Source organism: Pseudorca crassidens, chromosome 6 (genome assembly GCF_039906515.1).
Source record: "Pseudorca crassidens isolate mPseCra1 chromosome 6, mPseCra1.hap1, whole genome shotgun sequence".
In the NCBI taxonomy this organism is placed as follows: domain Eukaryota; kingdom Metazoa; phylum Chordata; class Mammalia; order Artiodactyla; family Delphinidae; genus Pseudorca; species Pseudorca crassidens.
Window position 1 is genome coordinate 59997223 of NC_090301.1, and position 17733 is coordinate 60014955.

A 17733-nucleotide genomic window follows, 5' to 3' on the forward strand; every position below is an offset into this window, starting at 1 on the left:
AAGTCACTCTCCCCTTCTGCCGGCTGGACCACCCCCTACTTTTTGACTCCCCGTCACTGGCTGACTAATCCTACTCCTCCTTCAGATCTCAGCGTGGACATCGCTTCCTCTAGGAAGCCTCTCCTCGCCCCTCCTGGGGGTCCGACAGTATTCCTCCCATAACCACACTTAGCCGGCTGACCCGTGACTGCCTGACCATCTTCCCAGGCAAAGCCGTGCCAGGGACCACCTCGGTCGGTTCACCACTGTACTCCCCGGCAACAGCAGAACACCTGACATAAATATAAGTGGTAGAATAGATGAACAGAAGCATACACGCCAACATACGGCCAATGCACATTTGCGCGCACACAATGTGACGTCATCCTTGTGCTGAAACAATAGCTGTTCCAATATGGAAGGCCAAAATTTAGAAATGACAGTTTCAATAGCAATGTCTGTGTCCATCTAAAGAATTCCTAAATGTCACGGCTGCCAAATGGAACGGGCCTCCATTTTAGGCCCTCTGTGAACCTTGACATCATCCATTTATCAGTGACCTGCTAACTTCACAATGAACCAGACGAAGGCTCACGTGCTGAGTGCGCCTCACAGCAAAAGCAGGGGAGGGTGTGGGTGCATTAAAACCGTTTATCTACCAAACCCACTCTAACCTTTTCTGACCCTCCAGACAGTTCACATCATCTTAAAATCCTTGCCGGCCACCTTTGCTGACCTTTTGAGGGGCAAGCCAAGTAGAATAGTCATTAAGGCTCAATTATAAATATCTGTACGTATGGAACACCACATCTGAGGACTGCCGAGTTAAAACAGCCTAGTCAGACAATAAGCTCACACTCTCTGACACTGGGAACACAGATTTTAGAGGTATTAACTTCTGCAGCTTTGTCCAAGTTCTGCTTTATTTGATTCAGAATTTCCCAATACCGTGGAAGCAAAGGCAATGAAAACTGGTTTTCTCTCAATGTCTTCAGAAAAAAAAGTTCTATCTATAGTAGGCCATCCATAAACACTTGGTTAATGGAGTAGTTACAGAATATAAAATTCATTTACATGGCATCAAGCGCAGCATTAAAGCTAGAAGGAAGTTTGTAATTTATTTTGTAGAAATGATTGATCTGGGGGAAGACACGGAGTGTTCCGGTGAGATTTCACATCTACAGGCAAACAGAGTGGTTTGAGAACATGACCAATAGAATAAAAAACGTGTCTCTGTTTCCTCTCCTTGCCCAGTCAAAGAATCACTGTTTCTCCTGGTCTCTCTAGGCTACTTCCAAACACAATGGTACAAGGCCCGTCACCCAAGCCAGCAAGTGTAAGGCACTGTATTTGGGTAAAAACAACACAAACTACACTGAGAGGATGACAGATTGTGAGAAATCATAAAATATGTCGTCACTGAAAGCCACACAAAAAACGATTCTCTGTACTCAATAAAATGCCGGCTACATCAAAAGTAAAGTGAAAGGCCACAGCTCCTCCGGTGTAGAAAGTCCTAATACACGCACACCGTGCACACTCCATGCAAGGTCCACAGATCCTGTGGGGAGACCGTACAGCAGGAGGTGGCCCAGAAGAAGGGGCCTAAAAAGGTCAAAGAGATGAAGAAACCACCTGAGGACAGTTTAAAATCCGGTAAGATGAAGGCCAAGTGGGCCTATGACAGCATGGATTGGGTGAAGGCCGACTTAGCTGTCAAATTCTGGGGTGTTATAAAGGGACATTTTTTAATAAAGAAAAGAAAGTAATACTTTAGGTAACACGGACAAACCCTAAGAGAACTCACTCCATCTCAAGGTAGAGTAAAAACTGAAAGCCATGAGAATAGACCACCCTGTCCTGCATTTTTTTTTTTTTAAACTGATAGGAAAATAAAAACTCAAACGTTAAGGGACTTGCTCTGTGTTGAAGGGTCAGTCAGCATCGGTGCTGGAACCAGGAGCAGGGCCCAAGTCTCTGAGTTCTCAAGGCCGGCCTTCACGTCCCCCCAGGGCCGACCCTCGGGGACACAGCTTGGGTGTTCTGGGCCATGGAGGCCTCTGGGAGGGGACCGGGCAGCAAAGAGACTATAAACTGGTAATTATTAGAGCAGGACGCAGGCTCCTGCGGTCACTCTTCTACAGCTACCACCCGCCACCTCACAAGTACAAAACCAATTCTCCACACTGCTTTTCAAAGACAGAAATGGAGGAAACGGTTGTGGAAGCAAATGAGTACTTTTCCAAGGCATTCATTCCGTCCTACATCATCTGCTCTGGAAACTTCAAATGGGGACCAAATGCAGTTTTCCCCTTGGGCTTCACCCTCCTGATTAAAGAGGAGACAACAGATAGACTTAGTTCTTTAAACCAGAATTTATGGACCCATTCTGGCCATTACAGTTTTTTATTCTTCTATTATTTATGCAACTTTCAACCTGGCAGACAGAAAAGATATAATTTTAAAAGTAGCAGGTACTTACTTATTGAAGGATTGTAACCAGTGGGTTTGGCAGTATATTCAAAACAGGCCTTGACCTTCAGGCTGTATAAAATCAAACACATATTTCTTAAGAGATGCATTATTGCCCTAGAAAAATATCCCAACACGTTCCCCAGCCCTGAAATCCCCCCAGTGACGACTGATGAGTAAAATGTTATATATTCACTTGACAGATTCCTCTTCCCTTTGACCATTTCTCTTAATCTTCCCTGTGGCTCCTCAGGGTAACAGGGCCATCATCAAGCAGAGACGTGACACTGGGGGAAGAGTGGACACAGCGCAAACGCTCACCATATCCCGCTAGGCGCCCCGCAGGGCATTTTCTGATGGAGATCAATTCTGTTAGGTGTAACTGTGATGGTTTGCTGAATATTAATCACAGGCCGGGATCTGAAGACAAAGGAGTGAAAAAACAAGCTCAGCCCTTTGCTACTTGGAGGTAAGATGAACTCACATAATAGATAGGCATCCTCAGATGTGGCATCTTAAAAACCACAGGAAAAAAAAATGTTCCCCAATGTGATTGCTGCTCCCACACTGCTAAAGAAAACAACTGTTAACAGAGATAATTTAAAACCTGTTTACACGATATTTATAAAAATGTTTAAATATGATTTATTTAAAATTATAGATTGTTTTAATGATTTTAATATTAGAGTTTTTTAAACTGAAAGAATAATATGGGCAACATGTAAAAGTTCCAGAGTTTTCAGGCAAATATGTCTCGTCCCCACCTAAACCCCTAAGGAGACTTGCATGTCCTTCCAGACGTTATCAGTCAGTTTCAGTTAAAAATATTATCTAAAATTAAATATAATAACATGCATCTATTTTTTAAGTGGGAGCTTTTCATGCTTATCGCTCTGCATGTTACTTTTTTTCATGCACTAACATTTCAGAGGTCTTCTCATATCTATACACACAAACCTAGTTGTTCTTCACAGCTGTTGGTGTTGCATGTGTCAACATAACATCATTTATTTAACCAGTCCTTAATCAGTAGACATCGATAATTTTTTTAAGTCTTTCTGCTCTGACAGACATCCTTGCATATACATCCATGCACATGTATGCGTCCTAAATACATACATCTATTTATCTGTAGGATTAAACTCCTAGGCAGAATTTCTGAGTCAAAGAACACATGCATTTTTAATTCTGAGTAATCTTGCCAAAAAAAGATTACACCAACATACACCTAACACCTGGGGTGCTCGCTGTCAGGATTTCTACATGCATCATGTGAATTTTAGTAATCCAGGCAAATCCTGAACTTACGGGTCCCCATCTTACAAACATGTGCCCTTCCTATCCTCCCTCGGAATCTCCCACCCCCAACCTTAAGCCTTTGTCCACCTGCTGCCAGTACTGACTACAGCTTTTCTACCCGCACAATATCTCTACAAGCAAAACCTTGAATCCTTTATCCTTTCCCCTCTCTGCTCTGCCTAACCCAACCTCACAAGCACACAAGAAGCTGAGTCCCACAACTTTAGCCCTTCTCACCATGTAGAAACATCATCTTTCTCCCTTACGTATTCTTCCCTACTTCCCACAGCCAAGGGGTCACCAAGGGCCTACGGCTTAACCCCTGCCCCAGAGGCAGGGAAGTACAAGTGTATGGTGGCTGGGGAGACAGCACACCTCTCTGCTCCTTCGCTCTCCAGCATGGACTCAGAGCAGGTTCTATTGCTCCACTACCACAGGGATTCAGTCACCCTGACTTTAGTGGGTTTGTGGTAAACCCAGCCATTCTGGAGAACAGTGTTTCGACAAGAAAATGTATCCAAGTTCCAAACAGCTACTTTGAACTTCTGGAATCCATCTATCAGTAGGCCAGAGAGGTTTTGAGTACCTTCCTGGGGAAGCCAGGAGCCAATTAAAGGGCAAATGCTGCCTACATTTTGTTTCTTCATTTCCCTTTATCTTAACTGTCTACCTTTCTATTGTTATTTTACATTTAGACAGCTACTAATTTCTAAGATCCTAACTACAAGCATACTTCGGAGATACTACAGGTTTGGTTCCAGACCACGGCAACAAAGCAAAAGGATTGCAATGAAGGAGTCACTTGAATTTTTTGGTTTCCTAGTGCATATAAAAGTTATGTTTACACTATACTGTAGTCTATTAAGTTGCAATGGCATGATGTCTTAAAAAAACAATGTACATGCCTTAATTAAAAAATACTTTATTAGCAGAGCAGCTCCCTCGCTGCGATCTATTCGAAGTCAGCCCTCGACACAAGGGTTTGTAGAAAAAGAAAGAAGAGAAAAGAAAGAAGAAAAAAAAACCCTTTATTGCTAAAAAAAAAAAAAAAAAATGCTAACCAGCATCTGGGTCTTCAGGAAGTCGTAGCAATAATATCAAAGATCAACCATAATGAAAATAATAATAATAATGAAAAAGTTTAAAATGTTGCAAGAACTACCAAAATGTGACACAGAGACATGAAGTGAACAAATGATATTAGAACAATGGCACCTCACCACAAACCTTCAATTTGTTAAAAAAAAAAAACCAAGAACACAGTATCTGTGAAGCGCAATAAAGCAAAGTACAATAAAATGAAGTACGCCTGTAGATATGTTCTTAAAGTCTTGAGAGCATATTTAAAAGGCAAAAATTCACAAATATTTTAAAGCCAGTTGCTACAGATGCTAGAGTGTTTTACATACAATAGTATTAAGGCTTTAGTGCGGCATAAATTTCAAAAGGAAATATTTTAACACATACTTCTACCTAAATCCTATTTTTATTTCTGTTTTTAAACACACAACATACACACACAATTTTGAGTGCACATTATATATGAATCATAAAAAATGTCTTAACACATAAAGCAAATCTTATGGCTCAGCTGTCTCATGTTTAATTAGCATTTATTTATTAAGTACCCTGAAGTACTAGTATAATTTAGTGGGGAGAAATGCCCAGGGACTGAAGTTGGGAGGATTTAGGTACCACGCCCTGTTCTCACAGGATCCAGCCTTAAAAGTTCAAGCAAGTCCTGGGCCTCCATTTTCCTTGTTTGTAAAATAAGGGAGTTACCTTATTTCTTATTATCTTATTATCAAAGGCTTTTGAAATTTATTTTCATACTACCTATGAGGAATGAAGGAACACATTTACAGGGTTCAGTCAACCTACTTATGAGGACGGGAAAGTAAGGATATTAAAATATCAATTACATACAGAGGCAAATATTTAATTGGCTAAAGTCAGGTTATCTGCTGGGAAAGATATCGTAACCAAATTTTGTTACAGGAATTCAAGTCTTCTTGACACCTGAGGTCTATACCTCAAACTAGAACTAGAAGTTCAAATTGCTTTCTGATGGAAACTTGCTAAAATACTTGAATGTTATGCTATACTCTTCCACCTTTTAAAAATGTTGACTATTTTAAGGTTAATACCTAACACTTATATGTACAGAGAGAAACAGGCATATAAAGGTAGTAACACACATTCATTCAGTTAACTAAATTTTTTTTTTTTTTACTTCTTCCTTTGGCCTCATATCCCAGATACATTTTTCTCCACTGATTTTCACATCTCCTACTTTTGTCATCTGTAACGTCTCTTGTGGTTCTTAGTTTTCATATAAAATGGCTTTCATAGATCTTGCCATTTAACTAGAAAACCATTTTTCTATAGTATTCTATACTGCATTATATAAACGTACAGTATATTCTAGTTTTTTTTAAATAGCGTGCTCTTCAGAAGTGTCCTGGTGTCGTTTTCCTACCCCCAGGGGTCTTGCTTAGGATTCTATTTAGACATAGAGGCCACATCTACACTTGCACCTTCTGGAAGAACAAAGGGCAATGATGGCACCAAGTGTACATACGGCACAGATTTTCTTCTTTTAGGGTTTCATTGTACATCACTGCCTATTTCTTTAAAGACATTCTTTAGATAAAAATGACTATAGAGGGCTTCCCTGGTGGCGCAGTGGTTGAGAGTCCGCCTGCCGATGCAGGGGACACGGGTTCGTGCCCCGGTCCGGGGGGATCCCACGTGCCGCGGAGCGGCTGGGCCCGTGAGCCATGGCCACTGAGCCTGCGCGTCCGGAGCCTGTGTTCCACAACGGGAGAGGCCACAACAGTGAGAGGCCTGCGTACCGCAAAAAAAAAAAAAAAAAAAAAAAAAAAAAGACTATAGAGCCAAATAGTTTAAAAATCAAACCCCAATGGTTCACTCGCACCAATGAGCAAAGAAATGCAAATTCACTCAAAAGATGAGATCACATATATCACACTGGCAAAAATTAAATAGATTCATCCTGTTCAATGTTGGTAAGGGTGTGAGAAAATGGGCCCTCTAGCAGGTTGTTTTGGTGAGCATAAATCGCTAGCACTTTTCTGTGGGTATATGTATCAATACAAAAATGTGCTAACCTCATCCCAGCAATTCTATTTCTAGGAATTTTTCTTTAAAAAAATCCATTACATAGAGATACACACAATATACTGTATAGCACACTGTTTATAATAGCTAAAAGTCAAAGACTGTCTAAAAATTCCATCAACTGAGGATTCATTAAATGCATATTATGGAATAATATTAAGTTGTTAGAAAGAGTAAGACTGATGTATCTGCATTAACAAGGAGAGATAACTGAAGAGATTAATTTTTAAAAGCCAGAATAGAGAACAGCAGTTATAGTTATGCCTTTTGATGATACCCTAGAACTGGAGAGAGACTCAAAACTATTAAAAGCTGTTTCGTGGAAGAAGAGAATATTGGGGAACTTGCGCTTAACTGAAATTCTGTATTAACCTTTTTTTTTTTTTTTTTAAAGAATGTGCTTTTTAAATAATAAAAAAAACTTCTTTAACAATTTTTCCTGGTGATTTCCAGCAGTGATGGAATTGCTGGGATAAGGGGACTCAGACACAGCTGATGGGCACACTGTTGCAGCCTTTCTGGAGGTCATTTCACTTGTGAACCTGAATCACAAGTCCTAAAACACACATGACCCTTCAACTTAGCAAGTCACTTTTAGGAATTTACCATAAGGAAATAATCCAGGACACAAAGAAAATTAAGGATGTTGACCACAGCTTTGTGTATCATAATAGGAGCAAACAACCAAACCGGGAAAGCAACATAAATGTGTCCAATGACAGTATGGCAGCGGTTAAGTAAACTATGATCCGGCCATGGGATATCTCAGACAACCATTAACTTCATTTCAGAAAAGTACTCAATGACAGGGAGATAGTCCACTATGCATTATAAACTCACTCATGGAAAAAGGCCACTATACGTTACAAACCAACAAAAGCAGGTTACAAAACAATATGTACGTTATGATCTCAATTTTGTTAAACATATGTGTATATTCACAGAAAATTAAAAACTAGAAGGATATAAACCAAAATTTTGGAGTTTCATAATGGATGGTGAAATATAGGACATTTATTTCCTTCTTTATATTCTTTATACTGTCAAATTTTCTGTTTCAGTTTTTATGAAAATAAAGGTTTTTGAAATATATCCAAAAGTAAAAATTTTCCACCAATTCTGACCTTTTTAAAAAAACTAGTTCAAAATTACAGCAAGACTTTACAAAATAGGTTTTTATTACATCATTACACTACTCTGAAGAGAAAAAGAATATTCAAAACTCATACAAGCCTTTGCCTTTGAAGTATAGTTGTTAACAAATTTCAATTCAAAAGGCAAAAAAATTCTAGTGTAAGCGGATTACCAAACATGCTTTAAGTCAGAGATTACACACCTGAAAATAGTTACTGAATCTGAGAGGGAACCAACAGCAACATCGGGGTAGGAATTTCTATCAAGGTCCATGTTTCCGGCAATTGAATATCCGAAAAAAGGTGATTTACCCTCGAGAATCTGAAAGGAACAGGGCATCAGAATGGACACTGGGCCACTAAATAGAGCCTCTTATCCATGCTTTGAAAAAGGCACATAAGTCTCTTTTGAACTGAACTTATAAATTACATTAAATCAAAACTAAATCATAAATAAGTATACATATGGTCCAACACTTCATACATTTTATTTCATAAAAGTTATCTGATTTATGTTGTACCTCAAAAGACAAAAGAGACAATTTTTGATGAGCTTGTGTACTATATCAAGTCGATCAGTGTATTTCAAACCAAACCTCTCTAAATGTCTTGTTTTTCTCAAAAGCAATTTTTAGTTTTTGGTATCTGAATTCTATGCAATTACAATCATCTCTTATGGTCGTCCAGTTTCATCTCTATTTAGTATGCTACTAAAAGGAATATATCACATTTCCATCTATTTATGCTGTCAGGGTAGAATAGTCTTTTCCTTTGGCTTACTTTGATTCCTAATTCACCAAAGAAATTTTACAATTTAAAACAACCAGGTCATTGCATTTATATCTATTTAACAAGCTATCTTCTAATAATACATTTTTTATAAAAACAAAATTCATACTATTGTAGACTTGTAAATAAAATATGATTAGTGTGAAAATTCACATAAACCTAAACATTCCATTAGAAAGCAAACTGTTGAGACCTTTGTTGTAGAAATCCAGGTTATCTGGTTACCTGTGTTGGTTTGGTATTTATTCCGTTCGCAGATCCGTGATAGATAAAAACCTTCCCCTTACCATCGTAGGGTGCTCCAACTGCAATATCTGTTGACAACGCCACATTTTAACAAACATTAAATTTTAAAAGCATTCCAATACAATGTTTTAAAATAAGATGCCATGAGCACTCACTATTTTAGACAATCAAATAATCTATAAATCATGACCAATTCATAATCTATTGTCTACCTGGGTAGCCATCTTGATTAATATCACCGATATTTTTGACCGCAATGCCAAACATAGAATCTTTGGTTCCATTAAGACGAATTGGCTTGACATTATTCCATCTGCCTTGCTGGTTAATGTAGACATACGCTGCACCTCCGACTTCTCCACTTCTATCAAAATACTGTGGGGCTCCAATAACTATATCTTGCCACCTGAAAACATAATGAGGGGAAGAACTGTGAACCATTGGCTAAAATACCAGCGAGCTTAGGGAGAATCCCACATGCCCAGGTATTAAGGACACAAAGAGATATGATAAAAGGACCTCAAATCTGGAATTTATATATCATCAATTAAAGTATTTTTTAAAAACCAAGGTAGCCTCTAATAAACACCCAAAGAAAAATATCAAGAGTAAGAACTTGAAGCCAGTTCCCAAGTTACATCTATAGTGCGCAGACTCCCAGTAAAGATTCCACTCCCCTCCACCTTCATCTCTCTACGAGACCCAAACTGGCACCACCAGCCACAGAGACCTTTGTATTGACTTTGTCACCAATCCCTACTTTCAACAGGACATTCTGGATGCTCCAACAGCCCCTCAAGAAACCAGAGAACAGAACCTCGTAGGTGGTTTTTTTTTTTTTTTTTTTTTTTTTTGAGTTAAAGTTTAATTCTCACGGACCCATGATCCCAGCACATAGTAAAACTGAAAACTGAAAATGTAATCCTACCCGCTGGGGAGGGTAACGGATGCCTACTGCCAAAATATAAGTGAGGAAGAGTGATGGAATGGTAAAGACCTGGCAGCAGAAATATTTTTTCCATCAACTAACCTGAAAGGATATTTCTTCTCAAGACCTACAGAAGCCAGAGCAGCAATGAATTCTTTGCACATAAAAAATAACCTAAGAGGTTCTTACCCATCTTTGTTAAGGTCCACCACTGCCACGTCATAGCCAAATGAAGAAGCCAGCCCTTCCCCGTCAAATATGTGCTCAGGGAGAAGGTGCGCAGACTTCAGGTCTCTTTTAAGCAAAACCACAGCTCCGCTGTGATTGGCTCTAGGAGCACCAGATACAAAAGTGATCTCATCTTTGGAAACAATACCCTTCCCTGAGTCCAAAGAAAACCCTAGAAAAACAAAACAGTACATATCAACTCTGTTTTTCAGGAGGTATGTAACACTGGTTACTCCCACCACTCTCCTCTGACCCTCCCCACCAGCTATCACATCTACGATAAGAGTCACAGAGCCAAGAGATGTGACACAAGTACAAAGTAGTAGGCTACTGCATTGCTTTCTATGGGAATGTATTAAGACTTTTAAAGAAAAGCACCTATACTATTTGGCATCTGTGTAACTTGAATCATGAAGCATTCATGCAACTTAAGAATCAGTTTGAACCCCATTTTAATACTGAAACTGCTGTAAAAGGAGATCAAGCTAGATACTAAATTATCATGGGAAAGTTACATACTATATACTGGGATACAACCTGACATAGTGTAATTGAGTGCATGTTATAGGGTTTTGCTCTAATGTAGTAGTTAGTAACTTCTGTACTCAATCTCCTTGGTCGTCAGGCAAGAATAAGAATGCGAACAACATTAATATACCACTGACAGCGTTTCACTATTTGGGGTCAACTCAGTTCTCAGACACAAACATGCAAACAAAACCATGATTGATGAGCTCGAGTGTTTGAGAACCTGGTATAAACAATAGAGGTGAGCAAGTTGTCATCTGTATCAATTACATACTTGTTCAGAGGGCAGAAAAACGGTAGAACACCTCACCATAAAGCATCAGGTAGGATGTCAGATTACCAATATTGAGGTTAAATGGCAAGCAAACACAAACGCCCATATCAAAGTCATTCAAATTAAGCCAATCTTCCTATGTAAAGGCGAGGCAGATGCAGAATACTATAAGCTCACCCTTTTTATTGGGTTTTATTTACAAAAAGCTTCACCACTACTGTTGCAGTTCTCAAATTGTGAAGTGAGTCAAAAAATAGGATGAGCTACAAGTTTAGAAGAGGGCGATACAATTGAATCCAGCTCTGGAAGCCATCTGTCTGCAGCGCCTCAACCACGACATGCTTTTCATGTGTGCTTCACTTGAAATGAAATAGAAAATAAAAAGATTTATGCTCTGTATGGATCAAAAAAAAAATTCTTAAATGACCATGACCAAGACAATTTATTTGTCATCTCAGAGGTCACAAACCTAGGTAGCTATTCATCATCACATCAGGGGATGTGTCGGGCTGCTCCCTGGGAGGCTGTGTTTTATAAACAAACTGATCGGGATCTGTATAGGAAATGCTGGTCAAAAACAGCAGGCCTGTACACATGCACGGGACGGAAGAGATTGAAGAAAAAGCAATTATACTCGGTAAGAGGCACGCCAGCTACAGCCGTGCTCGCCGGATGATGAGGCCACCACTGCATCCGGCAAGCCACCCTCTTTGCCAGCTTCCAAACCTCATGCAGATCATTTTATTCCTAAAACCTACTGCTTTTTTTGAAATGACAGATGCACAGACAGCATGGACAACCAAAATGTAACAGTACAAACTTGACACTCTTTTCCCCCCCAGGCAACCACGTTTGAGGAAATTCATTCCAAAAGTGGCAAATGCGTTCAATAAAAAATGTTTAATATTTTCAAATGTTCCAACAAACTAAGTTTATAAAATCCATGGGCATCTATCTTACAGACCAAAGTGTTGGTTTCTTGACCAAAGCCATTAACTTGAAATACCATAAACTTAATTCCTAAATAACCCATTTGAAGAGAGGTTGTCTGTCAAAATTTATTCAAATAAAATATTGGTTTGTTGATAATATTTACCTTGGAAAGGATTTTACCCTGAAAAAGCCTATTTAATAATTGACACTCCAAACCACTTGGCCTTGTGTTCCCTTCCTGTCCTGCAAAGCCACTAACAACATTCACACTCCCAGCTGCTTCCCACCCTGCCCCAGTCATTTTCATAAGAGTTTCTTCCCTTGGCTAGGGGATTACTAATTGTGTGACCTTGAACTAGGAAATTAATGTCCCTAAGGCACAAGTTTTTTTTCTCCCCATCAGCAACAGAGGGACAATGATACTTATTTTATATTGTTGGGAAGATCAAATAAGACCTATAAAGTAGTAAGTATAGTGTGTGATTTATAGCACATAGTAGGTGCTTAAAAAGCGGTAAGTATAACTTTTGTCCCTTCTTGCCTTCACACCAAGTTTTTAATTTGGGGGTGGGGAAGTTTCTGAAGAGTTTTTTTTTTTTTTTAATTAACAGTATTGTTCATACATATCTATATAATTACAAAAATTTTTGAAGAATACATTTACTAATACCTTGTTTAGAATTATTTTTAGATCTACACCTATTTTTTCTCTTTTTTTAACCTTCCATTGTTCTAGTAATATCTCTAGCATATGGGTATGTCTCTATTTTTGAAAAAGAATAGGTTACTATTTAGGTTTAGGAGATTTTTTACATTTTTTCCAAGAATTGCACAGTAATTATTCTTTATGTCAACTCATACCAAGAATTAAAGCTTTTAAAAGCCTTTGTGTAATTACCATAATGCACATGAATAATTTAGGACACCCATTAGTAATGCAAACAAGCCTTAGGAGTTAAGGAATTGGCACTTAGACACAATCCGGGTGTCCTCAAGAGCTGCCTTAGCACTCCTGCTTAGGCTCAGCTGTAAAGCCCCCGTGCCACCCGCCAGGGGCTTTGTGACAAGAGGGCCCCAATCCAGGAGCAAGGCCAACCCGTGGAGAACAGCAATCACAGAGGATGGACCTGGAGGTCTTGACCTGCCACTTAAGAGTAACTTCATAAATGCAGCTCTTAAAGAGTCTTTCTCCAAAAAGAGGCACTGAAGGGAGAGGGAAGGCATTTCAGCCTCCTGCTAACATCCATGCATGAACAGCCTGCCTCAGGTTACAGAGGCCGACACTAGCTCAGGAAACAGACCTCCACACAGGAGGACAGAAGATTTTAGGAGACAGTAGTAGGTTTCCTCCTGCTTTGAGCAAGCTCAGGTGAGACGGGAAGGATCCCAAGCTTCAGTCAGGTTACCTTGGGATCACCAAGGCTTAAATTCCAGTAAATGCAGCCACAGTCCCCTGGCTCCAACCTGGCCTCTTCTCAGCCTAGCAGTCCAGGGTCCTGTGACAGCGGTGTCACACAGAGGCATCTGAAGAGGCAGGCATGCCGTCTACTCTCGTTCCTACCTAAATAACTGTTAGCAGGAACAGGAACTAGACTTTCATCATGGTCAGTCTCTCCACCAACTTCATAAGGCCCATCTTCAAAGATGTTCATGTCAAAAAAAGTGTTATTCTTTTGCTCTACGCGAACAATCCCTAAAAGAATGAAATGTTTAAAAAAAAAATGAAGATGAAACAAAATAAAATAGATGGTTCCTAATAAACATTCCTCGTGTTATCATTAAGCACAGAAAGAAAAGTCTGAAGGAAGAAAAGGAGAAGAAAGATGACTTTTGAGGTTATTAAAGTTAAAAAATCATGTTCGTGTAGATTTTTACATCAAACAAATTTGTTCTAGTAATAAAAAAAAAACGCCCATGCATTTTCATGAATTATCTTTATAATGCCATGACACTAGATGGAAAATGGAATGTTTACTTAGTTAACTAAACCTACAAAAAACTTTTAAATTATATGAACCTGATATATTTTACATTTTCTATAATCCTAAATCAATTTATCTTTTTACTGTACTGTGAAAGTAAGATTAGTAGTTTGATCTTTTCTTCCAATCACTTTAACCAAAGATTTAAAAGCTTTAAAAAATTTTCACAGCTAATAATTGAAAAGAGAAGATCTCACATAGTCCACTATAAATGGTAACATTTTAAGTCAGAATTTATAAAGCAGATAAAACATGTTTCCCGTAAATTAAACCATACATAATTGATGGGTGTTTTTATTGTTTTGTTTTACTATGTATGGCCTCTATTCTTGCTAAAATAAAAAAATTTCTAAATTCATGTGTTATTTCGATTAGGTCAAGATAACCTGACAAATGCTGTTACGTGGAAGTTTTGGTTGGGGCCGGGGAGCCCAAAGGAAATTCCTCCCAAAGGTTGCTATCGAGCAAGGTGTTCTCAAGGCTCATTTCTAATAGGAAATTTCTGAATGGAAAAAGGGAAAATTTTCCTAAGTTTTTCCTGACTAGTGAAAATGTTATAACACAGGATTTATTTTAATAAATTTCTCAAAAAAAAGTCTTATTTCCAAATCAGATGCACTTCTCTTCACTACGGATTACAGTAAGGTTAATTGTCCTTTATAACACAGTGGTTTTTCTACACCTGCTTAATTTCTTCAGAGAAGTTGAACTTTTACTACAGGAGCACTGACCATGTTCATCCAGGCAAAAAATGCAGGCCATTCTTCTCCCTCCCTCCCTCCTTCCCTCCCTCCCGGTGTCTCCTTTTACCTATATCACGAAATTATTTAAACAATACCATTAAACAATCTTTCCAGAAGTTATCCAAAATCATCTCAAAATTCCCTAATTTGACATCTATGCTTCTAACTATACTGCTTTATTAGCAAAACACAGCCTTTTAAGATAATACATAATGAAAAAATGTCTAGGGCGTCCCTGGTGGCGCAGTGGTTGAGAGTCCGCCTGCAGATGCAGGGGACACGGGTTCGTGCCCCGGTCCGGGAAGGTCCCACATGCCTCGGAGCGGCTGGGCCCGTGAGCTGTGGCCGTTGAGCCTGCACGTCCGGAGCCTGTGCTCTGCGGCAGGAGGGGCCACAACAGTGAGAGGCCCACGTACCGCAAAAAAAAAAAAAGTCTGTATTAATACAATGTTATTTGTACATGACACCACTCAATTATTTTCAGTTTTCCGATCCCTACCTTAAAATTAAAACTTTCAGCTTCATGAAACAGGCAAATACAAAACAGCAAAAACTAATGTTAATTATATTCTTACAGAAGAAAGTTAATTACTTATATTAATGTAAACTGCTGGCAAAGGGGGAAAAATCTCTTAAAACATACATTTTGAACATTATTTGTTTTTAAAAATCAGAATTTAGATATTTTGCTATCCTACCCTACTTCTACAACATAAAAGTGCCTTATAACACATTTTGTTTTCATTTAAAATGTACTAAATCATGGTGCATATAATAGCAATCATGTAATAATTCTAATCTCTATTTCTATAAATGCACACGTCATACCTTTCCAGTTGTAAGTGCCTGGGGCTCCAAACGCAATGTAATGAAAGTCTTTAGTGAAAGTAGCTGCCACACCTTGTTGGCAAGAACCAAATTTTTCATGACCTCTTAATCGGCCATCGCAAAAACTCCAGTCTCCTCCATCCATATCATCTTCAATCCTGAGATTCTGACTTAGGACGTAACACCTTCCAAAAATGTCTCGGGATTCCTGTTTTGTATTAACATGCTGCCTTTTTTCATATCGATGAGCACATGTCTGCAAACAGATGGAATAAAGTAGCCCATACACATCGGCAAACCCTACGTCTTTCATTACAGATTGATGAAGTTGTCAATAATCAAGAGGTTAATTCTAAGTGGGATGTTAAATGTGGCCTCCTCCTGAGATTGGATCTGAAAACCAGCAAATCTTCCTCCCCACAGTTGCAAGGAGACCATTCTCTAGCACAGGGCTTCTGTCTTGCCCTCAGCCTGAGAATACTGCTCCAATCCAAATACTGAATGCCCATCTGTAATCCACAGGCAAATTTATTTATAAATTTACTTGTCACATAAACAGTGGGAAACACCCTATTTCATCTTCTCAGTTTAATTGGTTTTTAGTGGCTATATAAACCTTCACATCAGTATGTTTGTGAAAACAAGTACTCATATTCCAGAGGAGAGAAATCATGGACATATTTTCACAGGGATCAGGCTAACACTGCTAAAACAAAGACATTTTCCTTTTACCTATACTATTTCCTTATAATCAATACTAAGTAACTTATCCTCTGAACTCTTGAGATTAAGTTTATTTTAAAAGGCAGAGACAATTACACTGCTGGGAGAGATGAAATAATCTCTAATTTTACAGGGTATTCATGGCCACCCTCCATATAACAGGCTGAAAACACTTTACAATGTCCAAGTCAATTTCCCATGAGGCATCCCCTTAGATATAAAAATTCAGTGTTTGGTAAAATTCTCACTTTTCTCAAAATTCTACATAAATTTGTTACAGCAACCAGATTTTGAAAGAGACAGAAAGATCATCATAATCCAGCCTGGCACCTCCAAGGCCACCTCGCACACTCCATCTAACAGACCCTTTTTTCTTCGTTACCACTTCTATTTGAAGAAGCTCAGAATATATAATAAAAGAGTTTAAAATTATCTGATCCTTACTTTCCATGACCATTCACATATTTTTTTTCATAACTCATCTATAATAGCTACATAGTTCCTGAGACAAAAAGCATGCCTAGTTTTTTTGTTTAACATCTTTATTGGAGTATAATTGCTTTGCAATGTTGTGTTAGTTTCTGCTGTATAACAAAGTGAAGCATGTCTCGTTTTGCTTTGCTTCTTGTTTTAAGACCACCTAGAGTTTTAGGGACATTGGTAACGGTTTTTAAATAAGTTCTTTGAATCTGAAAGTTCTAAAGAAAAGCAGATCGTAGAGCTATTTCAAAATAGATCAGAAGTCACAGGAAAAATAATGCTTTCATTTTTTCTTGACATCAATTCTTGCTTTAAAGCAGTCAGTTTTCTAGAATGTATACTCTATGCAGGCAGAAGCTCTACCTGTTTTGTTCAATACTGTAAGCCCAGCAGTGGCACACAACAGGCACTCAGACACTGTGGAATGGACACACTTCTCTACACTTACCACAACTTTGCCCCCTGGACCTTGGCTCTGGACGGTGACCCCCATCCACTGATCTTCCTTGCTTTCCGATGAAGGGTCAGCTGTGGAGAAAGCAGCACAGGTTACACAAACAGAGTTAGGACTTCAAAGCCATTGCAACAGGAAATGAACCAATAAATGAACAAAAATATAAGAAACAGCTTCTAAATTGCCTTGACTCCAAGTCTAAACACTTAGGAAATTTAGTTACTCAATCCAGAAAAATTACTTCTCATCTTAAGAAAACGGGTGAGTGATTATTGGTATGAATGATTCATCAAATTCTTTATATAAAATACATACCTTTACCTGGTAGCCCTTCACTTTCTCTGACATCCAGGGTCCCAAGTACAGAAACTACCATCCAAACTAACAAAAAGTGGATACTTCTCTACATACTCCCAAATTTGTTACATAATAGCATGAACTCTTCTTTACTGCAGATGGGAAGACAAGGCCTCAGACTCACTTTATATCTTCCTATCAATGCAGAAAAGGAAAGTGATATATTTATTTTTACCTCCTTCCTCCAAAAAGAAGAGAGAGAGGGAAACCATAAAT

The 17733-nt window shown here is 38.6% G+C and overlaps 1 protein-coding gene and 1 long non-coding RNA gene across 6 annotated transcripts in view; one reads left to right on the plus strand and one right to left on the minus strand.

The window, feature by feature from the left end:
• The window catches only part of LOC137226517 (uncharacterized), a 55486-nt gene that overhangs the window by 35063 nt on the left and 2690 nt on the right, over positions 1 to 17733 (plus strand). The window contains exons 3-5 of one of the 3 annotated variants that reach the window (XR_010944386.1): positions 1267 to 1635; positions 2705 to 2920; positions 4446 to 4845. This is a non-coding gene — a long non-coding RNA (uncharacterized lncRNA). Of the gene's footprint in view, positions 1 to 1266; positions 1636 to 2704; positions 2921 to 4445; positions 4846 to 17733 lie in introns of those variants that run through there. The other 2 variants (XR_010944385.1, XR_010944387.1) reach the window with 2 other exon arrangements.
• ITGA6 (integrin subunit alpha 6) overlaps positions 1 to 17733 on the minus strand; it is a 76487-nt gene that overhangs the window by 20706 nt on the left and 38048 nt on the right. For 2 of the 3 annotated variants that reach the window (XM_067741527.1, XM_067741528.1), the window contains exons 3-11: positions 17155 to 17234; positions 15504 to 15759; positions 13512 to 13643; positions 10177 to 10387; positions 9272 to 9465; positions 9039 to 9127; positions 8228 to 8346; positions 2773 to 2871; positions 2462 to 2523 (exon numbers count right to left, since the gene is read on the minus strand). In XM_067741527.1, coding sequence (XP_067597628.1) covers positions 2462 to 2523; positions 2773 to 2871; positions 8228 to 8346; positions 9039 to 9127; positions 9272 to 9465; positions 10177 to 10387; positions 13512 to 13643; positions 15504 to 15759; positions 17155 to 17234 — 1242 coding nt within the window. Of the gene's footprint in view, positions 1 to 2461; positions 2524 to 2772; positions 2872 to 8227; positions 8347 to 9038; positions 9128 to 9271; positions 9466 to 10176; positions 10388 to 11486; positions 11604 to 13511; positions 13644 to 15503; positions 15760 to 17154; positions 17235 to 17733 lie in introns of all 3 variants that reach the window. The other variant, XM_067741529.1, reaches the window with a different exon arrangement.